Genomic DNA, 22079 nt, shown 5'->3' with positions numbered 1-22079 from the left:
CCCTTTTTGCCCTTCTGATCTCCTTTTTCAGTTTACTCCTTAGCTCCCGAAACTCTTCCAGGGATGCACTTGATCCCAGCTGCCTATACCTGTCCCATGCATCCTTCTTGTTTTTAACCAACGCCTCAATTTCCCTCGTCAGCCAAGCTTCCTTACATTTGCCTGCTTTGCCTTTCACTCTAACGGGGACGTACATATCCTGAGCTTTCGTCAGCACACTTTTAAAAACATCCCACTTGGCCAATGTTCCTTCCCCTTAAATAATCTGCTCCGGTCATCTTGAGCGAGACCTTCTCTCATACCCTCAAAGTTGGCCTTACCCCAGTTGAGCATTTTGACACATGGACCCTCTCCATCCCTATCCATAACTATCTTAAACCTAATCGAACTGTGGTCACTGGTCCAAAAAGGCTCCTCCATAAACACTTCATTAACTTGCCCTTCCAAATTTCCCAATACTAGATCCAGCGTTGCCCTCTCACGTGAGGGGGCCTCTACATACTGCTTAAGAAAACTCCTGAACAATCTCTGATTTTTGTGACTGATGAATGCTTCTTGTACGATTGATCAAATTGTGCATGTTGACACTTTGTTGTTTTTCCAATGATGGCCTCTCTGACAGAAATTATCATTTATTTTTAGTGAATGATGAGATGTAGCAAAAGGATTATTGAGCTGATAAACTACAGGTGTACGTATTTTCTTATTTATGAGTATCTCAGCAGATCATGGACCAGGACAGCAGAAACCGGGCACTTATCAGATCCACCACCATCTGCTCAAGGACAATTGATAAAGGGCAATACAAGGTTGTCGTGCAAATGCACTTCACATCCTGTATATCAATAATAAAACAAATTATTCTTTGAAATAAGAGCTATGTGAACTAAAAGTGATGCCACTGTCCTTCACTTTTACAATATTAGTCTAATTAAGTTTTCCTTGAACATAATTTTTAAGAATGATTCTATTGAGATACTTGAGATACAAGCATCACAATTTCAAGACAGTTACCACAAGCTGTTGTTCATAAAGTAGAAAAGGACATGGATGGTCTCGGAGTTTGATAATAACAATGTATCCTTTTCTACATTGCATGGAAAAGAATTGCCAGATACTAATATCCGAATCTGTGTTTTGCAGTAAATACTAGAGGGGACAAATAGGGCTTGCCAAATAATGTTGGCCTTTATTTTTCTAAGGTAAATATAACTATAGTAAAGGGTACTAGAAAATAAAGATACTTTGATCATGTCACAAAACAAACTGTACCTTAAAAAACAGTTTTATTGATTTTATAATGAACCTTATTCGAACTATCATCCAAAAAAGTGTCAACATGCAAATTGTACGTCACACCATATATTGCACTTAGTTGGTATTAATACTCATATCAATCAATGATACATTGTTAACCGAAAGGACCTCTAAAGAGCTGGAAGCCCACGTTTACAGCAAATGGAACCAGCTAGATTCATTGAAAAAATAGTTACCTACCAACTTGATATCAAATGCTCAAGAATTATAGTTCAAATATGAAATTTTAACATGTACAAAAAACAAAACCTCTGAAGAATATTTCTATACATACTTCCCTTTCATATTTTTAAATTGTATTTCAATTTAATAAATACAGAAATCAACCATATCATTGTGAGAGAGAAGTAAAAAGGGTTAATTGATTTAAACTAAGGACCATGAGAACCGCGGATGAGAACCGCAAGAACAAATAGTGACATTCCGAGGATAAGGGCAAGATATCCAAAGAACTAGGAGAGAGGGCAAGATGACCAGAGCACTAGGGGAGAGGGCATGAACTACTCTGTACTGTGCATGCCTAATGAGATAAATGAATATTGCAAAAACGCCCCGCATGACAAGATGCCTCATTTAAATGTACATGCGATGTATGATGTGGGAGGCAACAGGGGCGGTGACGGTAGATTGTGCACCTCAGTGCTCCGATTGGAAGGAGCCCGAAGGGGAGGAATTTAAGATGTGACAATTGTAAAGTGAAGTGAATAAAAAGAAGGGATTTTCCTGACTTCGGTGTGTCTTGAGAGGGAAGGCACCCAACTCTGCAGACTTGCAAATAAAATACTTGTTTCTCTAGATTGTCTCGAGCATCGTAATTGTGAGCACTCAAATTTGCATCTCACATCATGAAAACGGTTAATTCATGAGATGTGTATGAAGGAACTGTAGACGCTGGTTTACACTGAAGATCGACACAAAATAATGGGAGTAACTCAACGGGATATGCAGCATCTCTGGAGGAAAGGAATGGGTAACGTTTTGGGTCGAGACCCTTCTTCAGACTCGAGTCTTCCCCTTCACCCTCTTTTAACGAGGTTACCCCATCTACTCCCCACCCATACACAGATCCTTACGCTTTCCTCCTCTCTGAACCCCCACCATCCCCCCAGATCTCGCCTCAACCTCCATCCGCAACCTCCCCCCCCCCCCTCTGACCCCAACCCCTACCCTTGTCATGCCTTCACTATCTCCCCTGAACTCACCCTGTTTGATGTCCTCACCAGAGGCCTCACCTTTGTTCCCCTCAGCCCCCACCTCGACGAGCTCCAGGTCCGCCACGTCGTAGAGGTTTACTTCCATCACATCCATGCTTTTTTTTATGGGGAGGAGTCCTCGCCACCCAGTTAAGACCCCTCCTCCCGGTCCCATCTCCACCGGTCCCACGCCTCTTGGACATCTCCGGACAGTCTTCAACCCTCTTTGGACCTATTTACCTAATTCATATATGGTTGATTAAATGATTAACACCTGAATAGCTCTTTCTGAGATTATGAAGAGCTCTTTACTCCGTGAAGATCAGGCAAGTACTTTAAACAGTTTTCAAATTTTTAATTCCTTGACTTTTAGTCGATTGGTTGGCTACTGTAAATTACCCCTATTGAAGCTGGGTTGTTGGAGAATCAGAGAGCGATTAGTTTGTAGAGAACTAAGTGGGAGAACAGGATTGATGGAATTTCTTCAGAAGTCATCATAGATTTGATGAGCTGACTGATCTCCCTCTATGTCAAAAGAAAATATAATATGAAACTATATGTATATAAATTGAGTCCAGCACCTTTTTGAAAGATTCTGTCAGGAAATTTGTCATGATGTGTGTGTGTGTCTCTCTCCTCCTCCCCCCGTTCCTCCCCCCCCTTCCTCCCCCCCTCTCCCCCCCCCCCCCCCGAAGTGTCAGTATTACAGTATAGCAAAGGGGATTACAGAGGCATGAGGAAGGAGATGGCCAGATTAGACTGGAAGGAGGCCCTAGCAGGGAAGACGGTGGAACAGCAAATGGCAGGTATTCCTTGTAATAATGCAGTTGCAGGATCAATTTATCCCAAAGAGGAGGAAAGATTCTAAGGGGACGTACAAAGATTCTAAGAGGCACCCGTGGCTGACAAGGGAAGTCAAGAACAGCATAAAAATAAAAGAGAAGTATAACATAGTAAAGAAGAGTGGGAAGCCAGAGGATTCAAGATTCAAGATTCAAGATAGCTTTATTTGTCATCCAATATTGGACGAAATTCAGTCACCCACAGTCCAACAATAAAAGCATTAAATAAGCATTAAAATTACACAACCCCAAAAAAAACCCAAAACACAGTCCAACAATAAAAGCATTAAATAGGCATTCAAATTACACAACCCCAAAAACCCCCAAAACACAGCCCAACAATAAAAGCATTAAATATGCATTCAAATTACACAACCCCAAAACCCCCAAAAACACAGTCCAACAATAAAAGCATTAAATAGGCACTCAAATTACCCAACCCCAAAAACACACAAAAAAAGAAACATCCATCAAAGAAACATCCATCACAGTGAGTCTCCTCCAGTCCTCTCCTCACTGTGATGGAAGGCCACAATGTCTTTCCCTTCTCCTGCAACAGAAGATAACTAAAAAGGCAATACGTGGAGAAAAGATGAGGTACGAGGGTAAGCTAGCCAATAATATAAAGGAGGATAGTAAAAGCTTTTTTATGTATGTGAAGAGGAAAAAAATAGTTAAGGCAAATGTGGGTCCCTTGAAGACAGAAGCAGGGGAATTTATTATGGGGAACAAGGAAATGGCAGACGAGTTGAATCGGCACTTTGGATCTGTCTTCACTAAGGAAGATACAAACAATCTCCCAGATGTTCTAGTGGCCAGAGATCCTAGGGTGACGGAGGAACTGAAGGAAATCCACATTAGGCAGGAAATGGTGTTGGGTAGACTGATGGGACTGAAGGCTGATAAATCCCCAGGGCCTGATGGTCTGCATCCCAGGGTACCCCCCCCCCCCCTTCCTTTTGCCTATTACCTACCATGTTTTGTCCTGCCTCTCCCCATTTCCAGCTTTCTTCTTCCTCCACCCCCAATCAGTCTGAAGAAGGGTTTTGGAGTATTAAGACTCAACCCAGACCATCACCAATCCATGTTCTCTAGTGATGCTGCCTGACCTGAGTTACTCATGCACTTTGTGTCCTTTGTGTATTAACCAGTATCTGCTGTTCTTTCTTTCTGTAAAGTAGGGATTAGTTTGATGAAAACTTTGGCACTTTTACTAATTAGATTCTCCAAAATAAATCTTAACAGATTGTCAATCAATCCCACACATCACGGCAAAGTGGACAGAATGCAACCCAATGAAAATTTTGAACAGTGTATTTCTGCAAGATCAAATGACATTACCAGCCAGCGGATCCAACAAATCATCCACCAACATTTCTGTCACCTACAACGGGACCCCACCACTGGCCATATCTTCCCATCCCCTCCCCCCTCTGCGTTCCGCAGAGACCGTTCCCTCCGTAACTCCCTGGTCCACTCGTCCCTTCCTACCCAAACCACCCCAACCCCGGGCACCTTCCCTTGCAACCGCACCAGATGCAACACCTGTCCCTTTACCTCCCCCCTCAATTCCATCCAAGGACCCAAACAGTCTTTCCAGGTGAGACAAAGGTTCACCTGCACCTCCTCCAACCTCATCTATTGCATCCACTGCTCTAGATGTCAACTTATTTACATCGGCGAAACCAAGCGCAGGCTCGGCGATCGCTTCGCTGAACACCTGCGCTCGGTCCGCATTAACCAAACTGATCTCCCGGTGGCCGAGCACTTCAACTCCCCCTCCCATTCCCAGTCTGACCTTTCTGTCATGGGCCTCCTCCAGTGCCATAGTGAGGCCCACCGGAAATTGGAGGAACAGCACCTCATATTTAGCCTGGGCAGTTTGCAGCTTAGTGGTATGAACATCGACTTATCCAACTTTAGATAGTTCCTCTGTCCGTCCCGTCCCCTCCTCCTTCCCAGATCTCCCTCTATCTTCCTGTCTCCACCTATATCCTTCCTTTGTCCCGCCCTCTGACATCAGTCTGAAGGGTCTCGACCCGAAACGTCACCCATTCCTTCTCTCCCGAGATGCTGCCTGACCTGCTGAGTTACTCCAGTATTTTGTGAATAAATACCTTCGATTTGTACCAGCATCTGCAGTTATCTTCTTATATTACCAGTGTGTGATCCAGACTACATATTTATATGTATGTTCATGTACTGACATGTCTTTTTAATCTTTCCAAAGATCAGCCAGCTCATTTTGACCCAAAGTGCTAAGTTCACCAAATTCCTCGTGAATTCTCTTCTTCGACTTAATCACTATTATTCTTAATACGTTATAACTCTGATACTCAGTGATCCTTTTGTTCATAAATACTGATGGTTTAACATCTAGTATACCTTTCTGCATCCTGCATTCCTTTTAAACACCAAGTCCTGGGTTGCTGACTCCTTGTAAACCAATGGGGTCCTTATTCCTCTGTTCCTTTTAAAGTTACTGGGGACCTGTTCCCATACTCCTTTTAAACTCACTGGCTTCTTATTCCTACTAACCTTTTTACATTCACTGAGACCCAGTTCCCAACTCCTTTTCAACTCATTCATGTACTGTCTTTAAACTCAGTGGTCACATTCCCACGCTCCTTTTGAACTCACCAGGGCTTTGTGCCCTGCACACCCCACTGGAAAACTAATTCCAGTACCATGTAAAATCTTTTAAAAAGAAAGTATTAAAAGTGTGTTAATACATAAGTCATATCTAAAATCTGCCAGTGCAACACCACTCATGTCCCAAAGTTGATGAATATTGGAGTTTTAGTGCACCCATCTTGCAGTTGATTTCTGAACCTAGTGCCTGCTTGAGCAACCACACAGACTCTTGGTACTGGCTCTAAAATTTTAAAAAAACAGTAAATCAGGAAGTTTTTACAGGATATATACATATATATATATATATATACACATATATAAACACACATACATGAGATGACAACAACGCTATATAAATAATAAGTTTAACAATGCAAAAACATCCCAAGTAACATCACCGCTGGGCTAATCCAACTAATTAAAAAATACATTTATCATCAGATGCTATTTAATGGTTGTTTGATGTCCAGGCCAGTTCCAGTGGATTTGGGGAAGATTTATTTTCTCGTGTTAAAAAATGTTGGTCTGTTCATTCAATGCTGCAGCAGGGAAGATACTGGAAAGTTTTATGAGCTATGTGATTTAGTATCACTGAGAGTTGAGCAGTTTGAAAATCTGAGATCTCAGCACAAGATTTAGAAAGTGATGGCACTATTCAGGAAATGACTCGAATTCGGGAACGTTTTTAATAACATGCTACATAGACCCGCAGCTCTGAAAGATTATGTTATTTGAGAATAGCAGTCAGATATAATGCCTGATAAGAAACTGGTTGTAGGCTATAGACAGGTTTATCAATAGAAATGCATCTTTAAAAGACCAATTGACCTCTAAAAGATTCTTTACCAGATATTCTATTTAGTCAATATTCATGATTTTGATGAGCACAAACTTGGAATTATTCATAAATTGAGAATTCAAGAGTGAATGCAGCAATTAAACAACAAGCAGTAGATAGTTACTGTGCTGCTTCTAACGGAAGAGACTGGTTTGGATTAATTTGGTGTCATGATCTGTTGCTTGCTCTTTGAGTAAGCCAATTTTTCTTTTCACAACTTCTCATTAGACTCCTCTCCCTTCAAGTTAAAGGTGTAGCTATTGGCACAGGGTTCCAGCTAACCTTTTTGTTGATTATGTCAAACAGTCTTAGTTCCAAACAGATACAGGCACTATCCCCCAACTTTCTCAGTACTTTGACGACTGTATTGGGGATATCTCCTATCTCCTCCACCCATGCAGAACTCATTGTTTTCAATCTCAGTTCCTAACCATTTCAATTCCCATTCCCATTCCCATATTAGACTATAGACAATAGGTGCAGGAGTAGGCCATTCGGCCCTTCGAGCCAGCACTGCTATTCACAGTGATCCGAGCTGATCATCCACAATCAGTACCCCGTTCCTGCCTTCTCCCTATATCCCTTGACTCTGCTATCATTAAGAGCTCTATCTAACTCTCTCTTGAAAGCATCCAGGGAATTGGCCTCCACTGCCTTCTGAGGCAGAGAGTTTCACAGCTTCACAACTCTCTGAGTGAAAAAGTTTTTCCTCATCTCTGTTCTAAATGGCCTACCCCTTATTCTTAAGCAGTGGCCCCAGGTTCGGGACTCCCCCAACATTGGGAACATGTTTCCTGCCTCTAGTGTGTCCAATCCCTTAATAATCTTATATGTTTCAATAAGATCCCCTCTCATCCTAAATTCCAGAGTATACAAGCCCAGTCGCTCCAGTCTTTCAACATATGATAGTTCTGCCATTCTGGGAATCAACCTCGTGAACCTACGTTGCACTCCCTCAATAGTAAGAATGTCCTTCCTCAAATTTGGGAGACCAAAACTGCACACAATACTCCAGGTGTGGTCTCACTAGGGCCCTGCACAACTGCAGAAGGTCCTCTTTGCTCCTATACTCAACTCCTCTTGTTATGAAGGCCAACATTCCATTAGCTTTCTTCACTGCCTGCTGTACCTGCATGCTTACTTTCAGTGACTGATGAACTAGGACACCCAGATCTTCATATATCATATCATATCATATATAATACAGCCGGAAACAGGCCTTTTCGGCCCACCAAGTCCGTGCCGCCCAGCGATCCCCGTACATTAACACTATCCTACACCCACTAGGGACAATTTTTACATTTACCCAGCCAATTAACCTACATACCTGTACGTCTTTGGAGTACTTCCCCTTTTCCTAACTTGACACCATTCAGATAATAATCTGCCTTCCTGTTCTTACCACCAAACTGGATAACCTCACATTTATCCACATTAAACTGCATCTGCCCGCTCACACAACCTGTCCACGTCACCCTGCATCCTCATAGCATTCTCCTCATATTTCACACTGCCACCCAGCTTTGTGTCACCTGCAAATTTGCTAATGTTACTTTTAATCCCTTCATCTGTCATTAATGTATATTGTAAATAGTTGTGGTCCCAGCACCAAGCCTTGCAGTACCCCACTAGTCACTGCCTGCCATTCTGAAAGGGACCCATTTATCCCTACTCTTTGTTTCCTGTCTGCCAACCAATTTTCTATCCATGTCGGTACCCTACACCCAATACCATGTGCTCTAATTTTGCCCACTAATCTCCTATGTGGGACCTTATCGAAGGCTTTCTGAAAGTCCAGGGACACTGCATGCACTGGCTCTCCCTTGTCCATTTTCCTAGTTACATCCTCAAAAAAATCCAGAAGATTAGTCAAGCATGATTTCCCCTTCGTAAATCCATGCTGACTCGGAACGATCCTGTTACTGCTATCCAAATGTTCCGCAATTTCTTCTTTTATAATTGACTCCAGCATCTTCCCCACCACCAATGTCAGGCTAACTGGTCTATAATTTCCTGTTTTCTCCCTCCTTTCTTAAAAAGTGGGATAACATTAGCTACCCTCCAATCCACAGGAACTGATCCTGAATCTATAGAACATTGGAAAATGATCAGCAATGCGTGCACAAAATGCAATTCAGATGGAGACCTGGGAAAGTGAATCCTCAAGATCAATTTCCAGACGTGTCATGGCATTGCAGTAAATATAACTGATGATAAATCAGGGTTCTTCCGCTTTGAAACTACTTGGAGAAAGCTAGTTGGGCTGCAAAGGTACTGAATGTAGCCACACGGAACTGCAGGTGCTGAATGTACTGTGATTCATCATCAAAAGAGGCTCAGTAAGACAAATTAGCCAGTTCTTGAAGCATATCACAGGCAGCCTGAGTCGGCGTGGGTTTGAGAAAACCAACATGTGGGTACAAACCTATTTGATCTCATCCGCATTAACTTACCAGTTATGGATTCATATGTCCATGCCAGTAGTGATAGGAATGAGAACTGAGAATGAAGTTCCATCTTAACACAAAGGACATACTCCATCATGCTGAATAACATTATTACTGCCCATTCAAAGATCCATTCAAAAGATTTCTAGCAGCACATATGTCCATGACATGCTGCTCGTAATTAGTAGCAGCAGAATTCCACCATAATCTGTAACTCATGGTCCAGCATATTATTTACTCTTATTAACAAGCCCATGATGTCAAATGAGTTGTATTAATTGATGGTACAATGGTGCAGAGGTAGAGTTGCTGCCTTTAGAGTTCGATCCTGACTATGGGTGCTGACTGTATGGGGCTTGTATGTTCTCCCTGTGACCAGTTATGTTTTTTCCGGGTGCTCTGGTTTCCTCCCACACTTAAAAGATGTACAGGTTTGTAAGTTAATTGGGTTCTGTAAATGTAAATTGTCCCTAGTGTGTAGGATAGTGCTAGTGTACGGGGTAATGGCGCGGTCTCGGTGCGCTGAAGGGCCTGTTTCTAAACAAATATCTCTTAAAGTCTAAAGAGCAATGTAGCACGTTGATAGAAGCACCAGGCATATAATAGGACAAATGAATTATGTCACCCTCAACAATGGTGGAACTCAGTATATGAATACAAAAGACTTGTATTTAGTTTTAGGGATACAGCATGGAAACAGGCCCTTCGACCCACCGAATCCACGCTGACCAACCCATACTCCAGTTCTACCCTACACACATGGGACAAATTACAGAAGCCAATTATCTTACAAACCTACATGTCTTTGGAATGTGGGAGGAAACTGGAGAATGTTGAGAAAATCTACAGTGGAGAACGTACAAACTCCATACAGACAGCACCCGTAGTCAGGATCAAACCCGGGTCTCTGGCGCTATAAGGCAGTAACTCTATCGCCGCGCCACTATGCCACCCCTACTTCAGGCAGAAACTGGGATTGGATGATTCCATCACAAAAGTTTGCCTTAGTTAATCTGTTTGGTTTGATTTGAGTGATATTAATTAGTTGAGTGCATTGCTTAAGCAAATACTACGAGTCCAAACAATAGCCCAGCTCAGGTGCTGTCCAGATCTATGCTCAAGAATTAGCTGCACAAATATATACAGTACTCTAGATTTAATGCACGTCAAGCCAAATTCTGACAATATTGCATCTATTTACATTTAATGTGTAATTTCCAAATATTTGGTACCACTATTAGTTTTTTAATAGTGACAAAATTATCAGCATTATTTTCAAAAGTGTACAATGTGAAGAAAAAAATCTCAACTGCTTGCACAAATTCCTCAAAACATTTAAATTACACCATGGTCATGTACATAAATAAAATAAACTAGAAATGAGATGCAATTCATAAATTTATATTCTGCAAGGAACTTATCATTGGAAATTATTTGCATTTTCTTTTGTAAAATCTGGAAACAATCCGATAATAATGGATCTTCAGGCATGTTAACTTGAATTAACTTCAACTTAATTTTCAGGACTCAAAAACAGAACAATTATGCATTATTGCATTGTAAAGTTTTAATCATGGTAATGGGAGAATTCATATTCATTCCTGCAGAGGATGTCATTGTCCAGCAGGTGTAACAGTATTTTTCTCTTTGATTTTCACAATAACCTGGGATCCTACAGTCAGAAATGCAGAACCCACTGAGGTCGCTGGTAGCTGATGAAATAGGTATGCTCCAAAGGTCATCTGGAAAGAACATGACTTCAGTTAAAATGCTTCCTTTTTGGTCATTCTCTAACGACAACAAGCAAAATGCCTCCGAGTTACTGGCGCAAGAGAAATCGAATTCCCTTTCCTCCAAAATGGATGCTTAATTAACAAGAAAAACACATTTTTTCTTTTGCTCATCTGAAACATTCTCCATTACATTTTTTTTTTGTATTAAGCAATTGATAATTTATTATTTTTTTCTTTCAGATTGAAGCACTTTATATCACTCCAGAAATTTGCTTGGTTATTTCCAAGCATGGGTCATATTAGTGCTTCTGATGCAATTTCCTTACCAGGGTGCAAGGGATAACATGATATATATTTTGGAGCATGCAGTTGAACTAGGACTAAGTTGTTCTGGGAGTTAACATCATCAAATACTTCCAGGAAAAACAATTATTCGCATTGCAACACTGCATTAGAATGCTCATAAGGTCTCAATATTTTCATTTTTTCTGACATTCTCTTCATCCTCAGGTGCTTCTCTCAAATTCTCTCAAATCTTCAATTTTGGAGGAATTGTACCTTCCATCACAATACAAAGTCTTGGGTCTGATCCTTCAACTGTAAGTCCTACTCTCCAATAACCTGATTATCTTAACCCATAATTAGTTATTTAAAGGAGGAGAGGAAAAATACATTAGAGCACATACAAGCACATCTAAAAAAGAAGAGGGTGTTTCTGACAGGTTATACTCAAAGAGCAATGGAAGGAGACTTGAGTAGAATATAAAATATAGAATAAAGTTGGGAGAAATTAGGAACAGTGCAGTTATGACTTTTCGCTGGACCATTTCTGTGAGTGCAAAATACTTGTTTGTTGGCTCTGACATACAATCAATCTCTGAACAAACGTGAGTTTTAAAATATTTTCCCTTTTTTTACAAGAGGAGGCAACATTTACCTTTCTGTCTCTGCACAAAGACAGAGTCTGTAGGGGTTCTTTGCTTATTTTTCCATTGCCTTGATTAATACATATCATTTGGCATCTGCTGCACAGTCCTACAATCTGCAAAATGCATGTATTAGTAACAATGTTTGGTCCATAACCTATGCTTCTCATCACTTTGTTATCAATCAAGTGATGGTAACAAGAATTTATAATTAAATGTATAAGTGTTAGATAGCAACAAAGCAGTGGAGTTCACATGAAGTGCTAAATAGAGCGATGTGGCAGTAACTGGCAATATTCTTCATTTATAATTCAATTAATAATTAATTTGGGAGAGAAACTTTTTATCTCACACTATTTTATGGGCTGCAGTATTGTGTTACAAAGGTTGATGGAAGGGTGAGTTGGGTGGAGAATTCAAAGGATTTGTACCTCAGATTTAATCACTGAATCTTATCATTTTCGATACCTCCAGCGGTAGGGAGAAATAAACCAGGTGGGGCAATAGCAAGTTGAAACAATGGGTGAGAATAAAAAAAAGACAGATGTTGGACATCTGAAAACAAAAATAACGCTGGAAAAACTCAGCAAGTTGGACATCATCTGTGAAAAGAGAACTTGGTAATGTTTTGAATCTGCAATGTTTCAATCAGTATGGATAGAAATGATTGTTATACATTTGAAGCAATGACCGAAAAGCCCCACCTCTGAGTTTTGCTGCTCTTTCACCAAGTCACTGCTTAGTATTGAACACCTGTAGAAATATTACCACTTAGAATTGAACATTTGCAGAAAACTCTCCACTCTCTTAAAAGATCACAAGAAACCCTACTTACATTCAATTATAATGCATAATATTTATGGGTCAACAAGGCATCTTCATATTTGCCTTTGTGAGATGGTAGGCCCACTGGAATCCACCCATTTTGTATATTGGGATTGGGCTCCAAACTACTGACAATGATGCTATATCCATTGATTGACTGCATTACTAAGCTTGTTAGAGAAAGAATGGCAAACAAGGGTGACCTGTACAAAAGGGACGGGTTACACCTTAACAGCAGGGGGACTAACGTTCTGGCAGGCAGGTTTGCTAGTGCTACACGTGTGGGTTTAAACTAAGTAGTGGAGGGGGAGAGGTTGACAAATTGGGAGTATAAAGATGGAGTTAAAGGGGAATCAAATACAGGAAAAATTGCAAAAGATTCCCGAATAAATGGGAAGGAACGTTCAAGGTGGGATAAGAGAGTAAGGTCAGGGCCAATGGCGACCAGTGTGAGAGGGGGGGGGGGGGGGTGAATACCGAAGTTAAAGTGTTGTATTTGAATGCGCAAAGTCTAAAAAAATAAAGTGGAAGAGCTTGACGCTCAGTTAGACATTGGCAAGTATGATGTTGTGGGAATTACAGAGACATGGCTATAAGAGGACCAAGGCTGGGAGCTGAATATTCAGGGGTATACGACCTATCAAAAAGACAAACAGGTGGGCAGAGGGGGTGGGGTCGCTCTGTTGGTATGGAATGATATTCATTCCCTTCCAAGGGGTGACATAGAATCAGGAGATGAAGAATCAGTATGGATAGAACTGAGAAATTGTAAGGGTAAAAAGACCCTAAGGAGTTATCTACAGGCCCCCAAACAGTAGCCTGGACATAGGGTGCAAGTTGAATCAAGAGTTAAATTTGGCATGTCGCAAATGTAATGCTACAGTGGTTATGGGCGATTTCAACACGCAGGTAGACTGGGAAAATCAGGTTGGTACTGGACCCCAGGAAAGGGAGTTTGTGAAGTGCCTCCGAGATGGATTCTTAGAACAGCTTGTACTGGAGCCTACCAGGGAGAAGGCAATTCTGGATTTAGTGTTGTGTAATGAATCTGATTTGATAAGGGAACTCAAGGTAAAAGAGCCATTAGGAGGCAGTGATCATAATATGATACGTTTAATCTACAAATTGAAAGGGAGAAGGGAAAATCGGAAGTGACAATATTACAGTATAGCAAAGGGGATTATAGAGGCATGAGGGAGGAGCTGGCCAGATTTGACTGGAAGGAGACCCTAGCAGGGAAGACGGTGGAACAGCAATGGGTGGAACAGCAATGGCAGGTATTTCTGGGAATAATGCAGAAGTTGCAGGATCAATTCATCCCAAAAAGGAGGAAAGATTCTAAGGGGAATAAGAGGCGCCCGTGGCTGACAAGGGAAGTCAAGGACAGCATAAAAATAAAAGAGAAGTATAACATAGCAAAGAAGAGCGGGAAGCCAGAGGATTGGGACTCTTTTAAAGAGCAACGGAAGACAACTAAAAAGGCAATATGGGGAGAAAAGATGAGGTACGAAGGTAAGTTAGCCAATAATATAAAAGAGGATAGTAAAAGCTTCTTTAGGTATGTGCAGAGGAAAAAAATAGTTAAGGCAAATGTGGGTCCCTTGAAGACAGAAGCAGGAGAATTTATTATGGGGAACAAGGAAATGGTAGACGAGCTGAACAGGTACTTTGGATCTGTCTTCACTAAGGAAGGTACAAACAATCTCCCAGATGTTCTAGTGGCCAGAGATCCTAGGTTGACGGAGGAACTGAAGGAAATTCACATTAGGCAGGAAATGGTGTTGGGTAGAATGATGGGATTGAAGGCTGATAAATCCCCAGGGCCTGATGGTCTGCATCCCAGGGTACTTAAGGAGGTTGCTCTAGAAATCGTGGACGCATTGGTGATCATTTTCCAATGTTCTATAGAATCAGGATCAGTTCCTGTGGATTGGAGGGTAGCTAACGTTACCCCACTTTTTAAGAAAGGAGGGAGAGAGAAAACAGGAAATTATAGACCAGTTCGTCTGACATCAGTGGTGGGGAAGATGCAGAGTTTTTGGATAGCAGTAACAGGATCGTTCCGAGTCAGCATGGATTTACGAAGGGGAAATCATGCTTGACTAATCTTCTGGAATTTTTTGAGGATGTAACTAGGAAAATGGACAGGGGAGAGTCGGTGGATGTAGTGTACCTTGACTTTCAGAAAGCCTTCGACAAGGTCCCACATCGGAGATTAGTGGGCAAAATTAGAGCACATGGTATTGGGGGTAGGGTACTGACATGGATAGAAAATTGGTTGGCAGACAGGAAACAAAGAGTAGGGATAAATGGGTCCCTTTCAGAATAGCAGAGTGACTAGTGGGGTACCGCAAGGCTCGGTGCTGGGACCGCAGCTATTTACAATATACATTAATGACTTGGGTGAAGGGATTAAAAGTAACATTAGCAAATTTGCAGATGACACAAAGCTGGGTGGCAGTGTGAACTGTGAGGAAGATGCTAATGTTGCAGGGCGACTTGGACAGGTTGTGTGAGTAGGCGGATGCATGGCAGATGCAGTTTAATGTGGATTAATGTGAGGTTATCCACTTTGGTGGGAAGAACAGGAAGGCAGATTACTATCTGAATGGTGTCAAGTTAGGAAAAGGGGAAGTACAACGAGATCTGGGTGTCCTTGTGCATCAGTCACTGAAAGGAAGCATGCAGGTACAGCAGGCAGTGAAGAAAGCCAATGGAATGTTGGCCTTCATAACAAGGGGAGTTGAGTATAGGAGCAAAGAGGTCCTTCTGCAGTTGTACAGGGCCCTAGTGAGACCACACATGGAGAATTGTGTGCAGTTTTGGTCTCCAAACTTGAAAGGATATTCTTGCTATTGAAGGAGTGCAGCGTAGGTTCACGAAGTTAATTCCCGGAATGGCGGGACTGTCGTACGTTGAAAGACTGGAGCGACTGGGCTTGTATACTCTGGAATTTAGATGAGAGGGGATCTTATTGAAACATATAAGATCATTAAGGGATTGGACACGCTAGAGGCAGGAAACATGTTCCCGATGACCAGCTCTTCGTATTTGGTTTTCTTTCTCTCGTGGGCCTCCTCCAGACGGTCCTCCCACGGCACTGTCAGTTCCAACAAGACAATGTTTTTGTTCGCCTCTGAGACCAGGAAGATGTCCGGCCTCAGGGTGGTCATGGCGATGTGCCGTGGGAACTTGAGCTGTTTCACTAGGTCTACAGAAAGCTGCCAGTCCTGCGCAGTCACCAGGATTCGGGAAAGCATGTACATCATAAAATAAATGTACACTAAATAACACCCAAGAAAGTTAAAAAGTTGACTCATTAGGATGATAACATTTCAAAATGGAGTACAGCTCCATGTTGAATTAATGAAATGGCTAAAGACCAATTCCACCCACTATTACATTTTTTAATATCGACATTTTAAAAAATCAACAAAAATTAACAATTTTCCTCTTTCTCTATACTTCAAACTATGAGTACTCTGCACTCTGATACATATGCAGAAATTGAAGGGCAAAGATGCCTTTCAACGAGATAAGAATTGCAGAGCAATAATTATTATAAGAACGTTAATGGACATCAGGAAGACCAGAACAAATGGAAACACAATGTGCTGGAGTATGGAAATAGACTGATGTGATGCTTACATCAATCAACCAATCAGAATGTAGAAATTTGGTTTAGGCTGCTTTGACTGATTGGAACCACCATCTAAACTATGTGTGAACTTTAACTGTTAAATTGGTCCCTTTGCAAGAATGTGTTCAGATACAATTTCTGTATTTATAGTTTAAATAAATCCTGTAGTGGTGAAATGTTATAGAGTTTCTTCAATGCTTATAAATTTCTGGTTGGGAGGTCAGAAACAAAAAAGCTTTTTTCGATCAGAAAATTATGAATGATATGCTCTTTTGATTTATCTAACAGTCCAGAAAAATATTTATATTTACCTGAAACAAAGAAACACCATCTATAATCATCTCAGCCCAGTCATCTTCCTCATACGGCCTCACTGTACTTATAACAAGGTTGGCTCGGAAACGATGGATGAGTTCCTCGGTTGTTAATGCTTCAGCAGAATTAAGATCACATGATCCACCTCTGTCACAATTATAGGACAATGCATTGGAAGTATAATTAATCATCTAGAGAATTACTGCATATAGCAACTTCAAAAATCATGAAAATTGAAAAGGAAATGGAAAAATCTGCCCAGCGTGTAACAGAAATAGCCTTCAGCAAACTGACCACAAGTTCAGCAAATTTGCTAAAATCAAACAGTTTTCGTATTTAAAATTACATGATGTCCATTCTTCACTAATGAAGATTTCACTATTCAACACAGTGATACATTGAAGGATTTTATGATGTTTTGGAATACTACAGGCTACGGGCATAAAATATAAATAGTAAACCTGTTCACATGATTAGGCATTACAAATTTTATAATATGAAGCATTGATTGTACAGTTTGAGTACCATATTTTCTTAAGGTTGACTTTTCTCTCTATTTTGCTGTCAGACAACCTAGGAATGTAGCAATGGTTAATGTTAATATGGAAGAGTGATATGACTTTGGGAATGGGCTGGGAGTGAAAACAGATAAAAACTGCATCAAGAGTCAGCTCCAAGTCATCAACTTGTGCATTTTTACATGTCTGAGCATCCCCATTATGGGAATCCAATAACTCCTCAAGTATACCATTGGACATTGCACAGCAGGCTCTTCAGCCAGCTATGTCTGCACAGATCACTACATGAACAGATCCTTGTGGAATACCTCTGGTCACGGACCTTGATTAAAAAAAATGCTCCTCCATCACTACCTTTGTCTCATGTGACCAAGCCAATTTTGAGTGCAACTTACCAACTCACCTGAGAGCCACTTGACTTATTCTTCTGGACCAGCCTACCATGAGGGACCTCATCAAATGCTTCACAAAGGTTCAGGTAGATAACATTCACTGCCTGACCTTTATCAATCATTTTTGTTAGTTCTTATACTTGAATTGAATTTTGAGACTGGACATCTTCGGCAGAAAGATATGCTAACTAATAAATCAGTGCTTTTCCAAATGTAAATAAATACAGTCCCTGAGAATTGTCTCCAAAAAAATCTCAATGCACACAATACCTCCTTTTTAATATCAACCTGTCCTAGAATGTCAACAGACTCCCCTCTGATATCACCATCATCCATGCCCTTATCCTTGATGAATACTGTTCATTAAAACCGTCCATTTTTCTGACATCATGCATACATTCCTTCTATTGTCCTGGACTGGCCCTACCCTTTCCCTATCTACTCTCTCGCTTTTAATGAATGGATAAAATGTCTTGGAATTCTCCATAATCCCTCTTGCCAAAGACATTTCACAGCCCTCCTGTTGCCATCTTTAAGTTATTTCCTGCTTCATTTATATTCCTTGAGGGCCTTATCTGATATCAGCCTCCAAAAAAGTTACATATTCTATTTATTTTTGACTAAAATATCTCTTTGTCATCCAATGTACCTGAACCTTGCCATCTTTATCGATCTCACAGGAACATTCAAATTATGTTTCATGACTCGTCGTAGTGTCGACTAATTTTAATTTGTTAGGAAACCCAGAGATTATATGGTAATCAAGTGTATAGATCAAAATGTTGTTGTCAAATGGATTGTAATGCGCCTAGGTCCCTGATCCCAGGGCATTTTGATCTTCAAATGAACCCAATGAAACCCTTAATGTCCAGCATTGAATGTGTATATATATATTCTTTCAATGGTTTCAAATGCTGCTCTATTGATTATGAGTCTTCTTTTAGTTGCAGATCTGATGATTTCCACTCTACAGAGTAGGTTAGCTGGGATTGATTTTTGTGGAAAGCTGTAATTATCCACTTCATAGGTGGACTAAAGTTGCTTAACTTTATATATTCAATTCATTATGGAATACTTAAGAATACAAAGAAAGTTTGGCTCAGCAAATGAGCAGAGGCAGCATATGTAAAAATAAAGTGCAATACTGTCACTGCCAAAATTTAAAAAAGGTAATGAAAGCCTGCCCCACATCTTGTGTCCTGTCCAGGCAAAGGAGCTGACTCTCTTTAGCCATGAGAGGGAAAATTGCGGCTTCATTTCAGAATACAACCCCTATAAATGGTAAGGCGCTGGGAAGTGTAGAGCAGAGAGATCTAGGAGTACAGGTACATAATTTGTTGGAAGTGGCATTACAAGTGGACAGGGTGGTAATAAAGGCTTTTGGCACATTGGCCATCAGTCAGAGCATTAAGTATAGAAGTTGGGAGGTCATGTTGCAGTTGTATAAGATATTGGTGAGGCCGCATTTAGAATGTGTAGGAAGGAACTGCAGATGCTGTTTTACACCGAAGATTGACATAAACTGCTGGAGTAACTCAGTGGGACAGTCAGCATCTCTGGATAGAAGGATCCAGAGAGGCTGCCTGTCCTGCATTTAGAATATTGTGTTCAATTTTGGACACCATGTTGTAAGAAAGATATTGTCAAGCTGGAAAGGGTGCAGAGAAGATTTGCAAGGATGTTGCCAGGACTCGAGGGCCTGAGCTGTAGGAACAGGTTGAGCAGCTTAGGACTCTCTTCGTTGGAGCGCAGCAGGATGAGGGGTCATTTTATAGAGGTGTGTAAAATCATGAGAGGAATAGATCGGGTAGACACATAGAGTCTCTTGCTAGATAGAGCTCTTAAGGATAGCGGAGTCAGGGGGTATAGGGAGAAGGCAGGAACGGGGTACTAATTGAGAACGATCAGCCATGATCACATTGAATGGCGGTGCTGGCTCGAAGGGTCCAATGGCCTATTCCTGCACCTATTGTCTATTGTCTAATAGGGAAAATCCAGAATCAGAGGATATAGGTTTATGGTGAGGGGGAGGGGGGGAAGAGAAGATTTAAGGAATGTGAGGGGTTATTTTTTCATGCAAAGAGTGGTAGGTGTATGGAACAAGCTGCCAGAGGAGGTAGTTGAGGCAGGTACCAGCGCAACGTTTAAGAAACATTCAGACAGGACAGGGCAAATGCCGACAGGTGGGACAAGTGTAGATGGGACATGTTGGCTGGTGCGGGCAAGTTGAGCCGAAGGGATGGTTCTATGCTGTAAGACTCTATGACTCTAAATGTTTAGCGTTCACACAGCATATAAAGGGGCCCTTCGGCCACCGAGTCCCTGCCGACTATCAACCACACACTCAATCACTCACAAATGGCTCCTAGATTTTTTTCAGATCTCGTATTAGCAGTGACACTGTACTGCCAGGTTAACAAAAGCTTTAATATCTAAAGAACATTATGTTATGCAAAGAAATCATATAACAGGTGTCAACTTTCTAAAATTCTTATGGAAAAAATACAGCTACATACCCAAGACTATTATGCTATAGTCAAACAAAATTCAAATTAAACAATGTTGGTTTAAATGAGCTAAAATGTTACATCTGGAAAGCAAAAGAGGGTGAATGCAAACATGTTTTTACACAAACAGCTAGTGTGAGAGATGGATAGACAATCTTCGTCTGAGATTGTGGAGGATTGTGTTTGGATGACTTGGATGTAATAAAAAAAAAAAAGCAAAGCGCTGTAGTGACTCAGCGGATCAGGCAGCAACTCTGGAGAACATGTCTTTGTTTGTAAACTAGCATCTTCTTGTTTCTATATGTAGTAAGCACTGGTTCACTGGCAGCAAATGTTAACGGTTGAAGGCAAGTGTTGAAGAGGAATGTCATAAATTTTACTGCTTTTATTCAAGAGTTTCCCATTTGAACAAACATGAACAACCATTTCAACCTTTATGTTTTATTTTATTGCGGGATCATTATCTTTGCAAATTGCAGAAGCCCCTTTGATTTTACACCTCATACCAAGATTTCTGGAAACATCCTGACTTTCACTTTCTGATGAAAGTGCTTTTAAAGTAAGCAATTCAGTTGACAAAGTTAGAAACCGTGGAGTGAGGCGTAATGTACTTACATGCATTGAGAATAGATTATCAGAGAGACAGATGAATGAAAATAATGCATCTTTTTCAGGATGGCAGACTGTAACTTGTGGGCTACTACTCGGAATGGTGATTGCTATTGAATATGAGTTTTTGGGTGATTAAATTAAATAGGATATTTGGAAGTTTAAGAAGCAGTTTTGAGCAAAATATAGCCTAGGTCGAAGTACGTTTTATGAAAAATTGTGCTTGGGAATACTGTGTGTGTGTGTGTGTGTGTGTGAGAGAGAGAGTGTGTGTGAGAGTGAGTGAGTGAACGAGCAAGTGTCTGTGTGTGGCATTCCATCAGTCGGCCTCAAATACTAATCTGAGAAACATATCAGTTGTTAAACGTCTGTCAGGTTTATATACATCCAGACCTGCTCAATTTTTTTAATACCATACTGAGGCTGTGCCCAGAGGATGCCCACCAGCTATGCCACTTTATGAGCAGACTTGACTGAGCAGTAATTTTCTTCTGAGCTCAATTCACCCTGATTTTATTTACCTACACAGAGGCATTTAATTTTGACTTTAAAAAGGTTGTGCCTTGAGAATTCCTTTAGTTTTCAGGGTACTTCTGTGGTGCACCTATTGCAAATGCAAACTTGCTTCCAAAGGTGCCTCCAAGCACCTCTGAGTTATTATAAATGGGTGGCAAACTGAAATAACAGAGTGAAATTTTTATTTTATTGTGGGTGAAAGAGACAATTGCTGCCTTTTAAAGTTTTGGCAATAGTCTCAAGAAAAACTGATGCTGAATTGAATAAAATCAATTCTAACAAAAGGTCTTTTACTTGAAACATTAACCGTGTTTCTCCTTCCGCAGATGCTACTTGACCTCTTAAAAGTGTTTCAGCATTTTCAGTTTTTATTTCAGATTTCCAGGATCTGTTTATTGATTTTCATGATGCTCAGTGAATCCTTCTTATACTGTATATGAAACAGGATTTTTTTTCCTGAATAGATCCTACCTTTGTAGTATCTGCTCCTTCAGGTGTAGAATGCTTGCCCTGTTTACGAGAAGATACTGCGCTTCATTCACCAATGAGAGGGAAGGTAACTGGGTCAAAGATTGACCTTGAACTGAAAATTTATAGATATTATTTAGTTTAGTTTAGAGATACAGCAAACAGGCCCTAAAACGCACCGAGTCCGCGTCGAACAGCGATAACCCTGCACACTAGCAGTATCCTACTGTAAAGAGACGTCCTTTGCACACAGAGTCTTTTACTGGATATTGTTTATTAATTTCACTACACACATGTTGTGCCCTAGCTGTCCGTGGTCATCACTGGAACTAGAGAGCGAGCTGGAGGTGGGGAAGCTA

At 40.8% G+C, this 22079-nt stretch overlaps 1 protein-coding gene across 2 annotated transcripts in view; it reads right to left on the bottom strand.

Annotated features, from left to right (window-relative positions):
- Positions 1-3519: 3519 nt before the first annotated feature.
- The window catches only part of mocos (molybdenum cofactor sulfurase), a 108439-nt gene continuing 89879 nt past the window's right edge, over positions 3520-22079 (bottom strand). Inside the window, exons 12-15 of one of the 2 annotated variants that reach the window (XM_078418743.1) lie at positions 21724-21835; positions 16707-16857; positions 11942-12046; positions 3520-11013 (exon numbers count right to left, since the gene is read on the bottom strand). In XM_078418743.1, coding sequence (XP_078274869.1) covers positions 10885-11013; positions 11942-12046; positions 16707-16857; positions 21724-21835 — 497 coding nt within the window. In that variant the 3' untranslated portion in view covers positions 3520-10884. Of the gene's footprint in view, positions 11014-11941; positions 12047-16706; positions 16858-21723; positions 21836-22079 lie in introns of those variants that run through there. The other variant, XR_013548718.1, reaches the window with a different exon arrangement.

The sequence above is a fragment of the Rhinoraja longicauda genome, chromosome 2 (assembly GCF_053455715.1).
Source record: "Rhinoraja longicauda isolate Sanriku21f chromosome 2, sRhiLon1.1, whole genome shotgun sequence".
NCBI classification, from domain to species: Eukaryota; Metazoa; Chordata; class Chondrichthyes; order Rajiformes; family Arhynchobatidae; genus Rhinoraja; species Rhinoraja longicauda.
This window is presented reverse-complemented; position numbering and strand designations above follow the sequence as displayed.